Source organism: Borostomias antarcticus (assembly GCF_949987555.1).
Source record: "Borostomias antarcticus genome assembly, chromosome: 3".
Classification (NCBI taxonomy): domain Eukaryota; kingdom Metazoa; phylum Chordata; class Actinopteri; order Stomiiformes; family Stomiidae; genus Borostomias; species Borostomias antarcticus.
Genome location: NC_140236.1, coordinates 27,841,272 through 27,848,045, shown reverse-complemented (window position 1 = coordinate 27,848,045; position 6,774 = coordinate 27,841,272). Strand labels below are relative to the sequence as shown.

The window sequence follows — 6,774 nt, the reverse complement described above, 5'->3', positions numbered from 1 at the left end:
TCAAAATCAGCACATACTGCATATAGCCATTAATGTGCAACTCTTTTCTTGAAAGAGGGCTAAAGCGCTAAACACAAAATGAAATTACCTCACAAGAAACCCTGTAGGCTACAGTTTCTATGCCATTTGGAGCATTAGACTAACACAGAAATAGACAGTAGAGCAACAATACACCCAGACAACAGACAACGTTGAAGGAGGAGGGATACCAGATGTCCCTTAGAAGAGGATGTGGTGCTTTCAAGTGCTCATTATCTCTCTCTCTCTCTCTCTCTCTCTCTCTCTCTCTCTCTCTCTCTCTCATTCTCTCTCTCTGTGAAAGTACATCCCATTATCTCTCTCACACACTCTCTCACACTCTCTCTCTGTCACTCACACTCTCTCTCTGTGAAAGTACATATCTTTATGGGTGTCCCAGAGGACAAAGAGGAGAAGGATAACAATGGTGATAGGGAGTTAGAATGGCGTGTCCATCTGACTGCCCTTGGCCCCGGGCAGCTCCACTCCATAGCTGTTCTCCTGCCATCTCAGCCAGAGTACATGGATCTCCTTCTGCACCTTAGAGGCAGATGAAACGAGTTCTTCTCTCATCAGCTCAAACATTGAATGTACTATTGTACAACTTTATTAACACACCCTCCTACTGAGGGGGCGATGTTACCCTCAGGTTGACACGTTCATTAAGAGAAGGGTACTTCTATGTAATGAGAGTGAGATAAGAGACAATAACGCTCTACACCTTTGCCTAAAAAAGTATGAAGAGGAACAGAACATGATCTAAACAATACACTGACATACAGTTGTAAAAAGAGGATAGGATTCGTTTATATGGACATTCTATTGATTTCATGTTTTGTATCAAGCTGATATCAGTGTATCTAGCTGATTTTTACTAACCTCTTGATTGAGAAAACAGTAGAGAATCGCCACAATCAGCCCCTGCAAGAGATTTTTTGTCTATTAACATACAGAACAAAATAAATGCATGTACTCAGTAGCATCAACAGAAAAGAACTACAGTAGACTGTGTGATTTCAATTATACAATAATACATTTTAGGCTGATAACGAGTTATCCCTACAGGATATAGGATAAAAATATTAGTTATGTTACCCTCTCGCCATGATCAGAGCTCATATTGCAGCAAATTCATAACCCTTTCCACCAGTATCTTAGATTTCTTTCACAGGGTCAGTTTAACAACCTGGTCTCTCTGCTGTGACCCCTCTTCTACCCTCCATTAAGGCCCCCCACCAAGAAAGCAAAGACTACATCATCATACATACCCCAGGTCTTCTATATAAGACCCAGGAATCTCATGTCATCAGAGAATTAATGTCAGAGGCAGGAGGGCATGGTTAGGTTGGATGATTGGATGCATCAGTCATGATGTGATGCCTAATTTTATTCAAAAAGATTGAATAATCTGAAGGATGTATGGTGGTGAAAAATCATTTAATTACATGATTGTCATTTTTTGAATGTCTGATGGTGTGTGTGTGTGTGTGTGTGTGCATGTGTGTGTGCATGCATGTACATGCATACATACTTTGCAGTGTGTTTGTGACACACAGAAAGAGAACGATTGTGAGCCAGATTTGACTACCTGAAAAGATCCAATGCACAGCTCAATACAGAGTCGCAGGTTCACGTTGAAGTAGTCAGGCAGGAAGTTAAACACCATGTAGTGGGTTCCAAACAGAGGGATGAGGAGGAGAGTGGACTTCGTCAGGCGTCTGAAGGAAAAGCCGATAGAGGACAATAGGAAGACAGATCAAAATAAGTGTGTACAGTAAGTCTGAAGGACATTCATTTTCTCAAATTCCATGATGATAAACGTAATCTTATCTAATTTGTGTGTTGTATTGTGTTGAAATTATTTTTTACCTCTCACTTGGCAAACCTTTTAAGACTTCAATGAGATGAGCATATGCATGAGTTTTGGGAGTTGTAGTCAATTAATCCACCATCCATTCCAACATGAAATTCCTTTCATAAGCCTCTTGAGGGGTGAGGGTGGAGTGGAGTGGGTGATCACTGGTTGCTGTGATTCAGCGATGCGTTCATCAGACCTCACCCGCAGTGAGCATAGTGACGGGAAGCAATTTCGATAATTTGCTTCCTTTCTTATGTCCTCGCTTACCTTGCTTTTTAGACTACCGGTAGATATATATCAGGATTAAGCTAAATCTAAAGGTAGCCTTTTTAACTAATTTAGCTATTTTTAGGAGCGGAGTCAAGAGTGGAATTTGAGGGTGAGAACAGCCTTTTTGGTGAAAGGTTTGTCACACAGCTCCTATGAAAAAACTGCTGCACTGAGCTTTCTAAATGCAGAATTTGAAGAACCACACTAATGTATTAAAATATGGCTGACTTAACCGAATGATTTATGGACTGGCCGCAAATTGACTTGATTAACACAGCTATTACCCCTACACTATCTTATTCCACTTTTACTACCACTTCTCAAAATTGATATCTATCAACAGAAATAATTCAAGAGTGCTCTTCTCAACAATTGATAGCCTAATAAACCCTGCCGTAAAAACACCAGATAACCTACTCTCTACCTCTTAATGTGAGGAATTTACAGCTCATTTCAGAGATAAGATTATGAATATTACGAGGAATATCACCCAGGAAAGGCCATGCATCCCGTTCACAGATCCTCTTCCTCCATGTAATGGACATATGAGCTTGTTTACACAGGTGGACACAGAAATGTTGAGAAAAGTAGTATCCAAACTCAAATCCACCACATGCCTGCTGGATCCCATCCCCACCGATTTTTTCAAAACTATTTTTGACTCTATCCTAGGACATTTTAGCAATTGTTAATGACTCCCTATCTACAGGTGTCTTCCCACCAATACTTAAAACTGCTTTGGTGAGACCCGTGCTGAAGAAAAACAACTTAGACACTTCAGTTCTTAGCAATTTTAGACCAATCTCCAACATTCCCATTTTTTAGTAAAATTCTGAGATTCTTTTCAAACAGATGAATGATTTCCTAGCTACAAGTTCTACCCTTGACCTTTTCCAGTCCGGCTTTCACGCCCATCATAGCACAGAGACGGCATTAGTCAAAGTTGTAAATGACCTCAGAATTAATGCTGACTCCAAAGAGCTCTCTGTTCTCGTCCTCCTGGACCTGAGTGCAGCCTTTGATGCTATAGATCATGCAATCCTCATCAAAAGACTGGAGAAGTGGGTTGGCCTCTCCGGTCCAGTCCTTAAAGGACAATGCTCGTTTTTGACAACCTGGACCTTATTTACGACATATTATAAGACGTTTGACTCACCAAGATCACTTTGGTGTAGTTCGGAGGCATGTAGAAGAAATTTAAAATCCAGCGCAAGCCAGTATATCCATGTAATGGCGGTGGTCGGCGCACTTAGAATGCAGTTTCTAAAAATCTATTTTCTGCCGCGAAACGGTTGTTTTCATCAATCTGTCTTGATGAATCCCTAGTTGTGCTTACATAGAGCATAGGCCTGTTGTGGTTTTCACATGCCATGATCTTTAGAAACGTCTTTCGAAACGAAATAGCTTCCTCACTTGCTCCAGCACGCATTCGCACAGCGCGCAATCGTTGCTCCAGCACGCTGTGCGCATGCGTGCTGGAGCAAGTGAGGAAGCTATTTCGTGTCTAAAGACGTTTCTAAAGATCATATTACAGAGGCATGTGAAAAACACCGAAAGACTAATGCATGCTTTCATCACAAGCAGGCTGGACTACTGCAATGCTCTACTATCAGGCCTATCAAATAAAGCAATCTCTAAGCTACAAATGATACAGAATGCTGCAGCACGAGTCCTCACTAAGACTAGACGAAGGGCACACATCACACCAGTCTTAAAATCACTACACTGGTTACCTGTCAACTCTAGAATAGACTTTAAAATAATATTACTAGTCTATAAATCTCTCCACAGTCACACACCATACATTTCAGACATGTTTGTCAGGTACATGCCCAACAGACCACTCAGATCCTCAGGTACTGAACTCTTACCAGTTCCAAAAGCCAGGACCAAGAAACACGGAGAGGCAGCTTTTAGTTTCTATGCTCCCAACCTCTGGAACACCCTGCCGGAGTGCCTAGGAAGGGCCGAAACAACGGAGGTCTTCAAGTGAGATCTCAAGACGTACCTTTTCGGCCTAGCCTACAATCACTAGCCAGGACCTTGAGACACAGAAAGGCAGCCTCAAACCAACCTGTGAATCGTCTGTATACATTGGTTTATATCCTGCTATGCATTGTATGTATATCAAGTTGTGTACAGAAGCTGGCTTCCCTGAAACAAGCTTGTTCTGTTCTGATATGTGTTGCTTCAATGGCTCAGCGTGCTACTAACCGTTTTCTGCCTCCCTCTTTTAGTGCCTCTCTCTCTCCCTCCTACATTCTAAACAGGTCCAGTGGATGCCCCACTGTCACCCGCAGACCACCCTGAGTCCGATAGATACCCCTGTGTCTGTTGTGGATGTTGTAGTATTTAGTTAACACACACACGTACACACAGACACACATCAGTCCACATCCGGCTTAGGCCTGGATCTGGGCCAGTCCTCCTTCCCCTCACCCTAACCCGGGTCCGTATCCTTTTCCCACCCCACCCTACCCCCGACCCCTGCCTCTACCTGGACCCAGGCACACTCACACACACACAGACATACACCAGTCCTGGGCTCAGATCCCCTTCCCCTCACCCTAACCCGGGTCTCTATCCTTTTCCTACCCCCTCCCTACCCCAACCCCTGCCTCAATCTGGTCCCAGGCACATTCACGCACACACAGACATACACCAGTGTTTGCCATGTCTCTCCTATGATGTTTTTAGCCTCTCTTACTCTGAAATGTAATTTAATGTAATTTATTGCTTTATAAATGTTCTTAGCCGGTAGACAAACATACTCCAGGAGCTTGCTCGATCGCCTTGTTGAGAGGGGTCAGGGAAGAATTTTTACAGCTCACTTATCTGGCCCCCAGGTGATACTGTTTTTTTGCTTCCCTCTGGAATACAGTATGTAGGGGTGGGACATACTGTATGCCCACCTCCCTTGTTCTCTGTAAAGCGCATTGTGTTGCCTCTGGGTATGATTGATTGATTGATTGATTGATTGATTGATTGATTGATTGATTGATTGATTGATTGATTGATTGATTGATTGATTGATTGATTGATTGATTATTCAACTAGCTATGATGGCTACTTTGGCTGTGGACATAATTTAGAGGCTAGAAAAGAGGCCGCGTGGTTTAAAGAGGCCAAGTACAGGCTTAGCATGGCAGTGAAGGAGGCTGAATGATGCTTCTCAGAGAAACTACAACACCAGTTCTCAGAGGGGAACAGGTTCTCTGTCTGGAAAGGCCTGAGACAGATCACCAATTACAAACCCAACCAGCCTCCCACACCCATCAGCCCCAACCTCCCAGCCCTCATTCCAACAGGGACCCGGACCTCCACACAGCTGACCCCCCCACTACAGCACAGCCTCTCACTATCCTAGAGAAGGATGTCAACTGCCTGTTCAGGAGACAGAACCCAGCAGGCAGACCAGACTCTGTCTCCCTCTCCATGCTGAAGTACTGAGCTGATCAGCTGTCCCCGGTGTTCACTGACATCTTCAACACCTCACTAGAGACATGCCACGCTCCAGCCTGCTTCAAAACCTCCACCATCATCCCCTCATCCCTAACATCCCTGTTATCTGATCTGTCAAGATATGTATTTATTCGATTTGAACCTCATAGTACACTGTAGATGAGATGTGATTAAAACGCGGTAAAAAAAAGTACAATAAAACGCGTTTGAAAAGGATCTTACAAAACGATTTCGGGAAAAAGACTGGAAGGATTGTTTACTCAGGAAGTTCAACAAACAAGCAACAAGGAAGCTACAACTCTAGTGAGGAAAGGTGAGACAGAATTTAGCTGGTTTATTTTTCTTGTCTGGTTTGGCATGTTGGAGACATAGCCTACTTTTAGGCTATTAGCATAGAACGCTGTCCCTGGCACTAAATGGAGTGGATAGATAAAACACACATCACTTGGTTCAGCCTTGCTTGCTTTTCATGGTTGTAAATAGCATTTTTGGCCCTGATTCTATGTTGTTTAGCCACTGTATTGCCACCCACATGATGAAAAAATGCCCTGATAGACATAGTATGATGATAATCTAGCCTACTGCTTTAATATAGAAAAAGCCCCCTCACTATTTTTGTTAGCACCCTCAGTCATTTCACCCTGGGGCCAGGCCTGCTGCACTGTCCTGTCTTTGCACCATCCTGTCTCGTCCCTGCACCGTCTCCATGTTATGCACCACAACCGAAAGCAAATTCCTAGTACGTTGATACTCTGATTCTGAGACAGGATGCTTTTATTTAGATGGGCACTTATCACACATCTCCAACATCCGATCACCTGTTTAAATGTATCTACCTGTATGTACCTGTTCTTGTCGTAACATGCAACATTTTTGCTTCACCTGTACTGGGATGAGTTGTTGAACTGGATCAGACGAGGATTCAGTTTCTGTATCAGGATTCTGAGAATGTTCATGAAGAGAATAAAGTTAACCTGTTGATAGAAATATGAAAAACAAAATATGCTTATGATATGGCCTACATCTGAAAAATGTACTTACACAAGGCAGGTCTCTCCACTGTTGTTTATCAAACTGACAAAATATGTTTCTTTTAGCATGTGGATTGGTCAAGTGTACTCTGAAATCCCAGTATCAGCTGTATCAACGAACATTATTAGCACAAG

General features: G+C 42.9%; 1 protein-coding gene across 1 annotated transcript in view; it reads right to left on the bottom strand.

Moving 5' to 3' along the window:
* Positions 1-456: 456 nt before the first annotated feature.
* The window catches only part of ghrhrl (growth hormone releasing hormone receptor, like), a gene marked incomplete at both ends in the record, with an annotated part of 29,012 nt that continues 22,694 nt past the window's right edge, over positions 457-6,774 (bottom strand). The window contains 4 exons of the mRNA XM_084436100.1: positions 457-558; positions 898-939; positions 1,607-1,736; positions 6,491-6,582. Of these exons, the coding sequence (XP_084292226.1) occupies positions 457-558; positions 898-939; positions 1,607-1,736; positions 6,491-6,582 (366 nt within the window). The remainder of the gene's footprint in view (positions 559-897; positions 940-1,606; positions 1,737-6,490; positions 6,583-6,774) is intronic.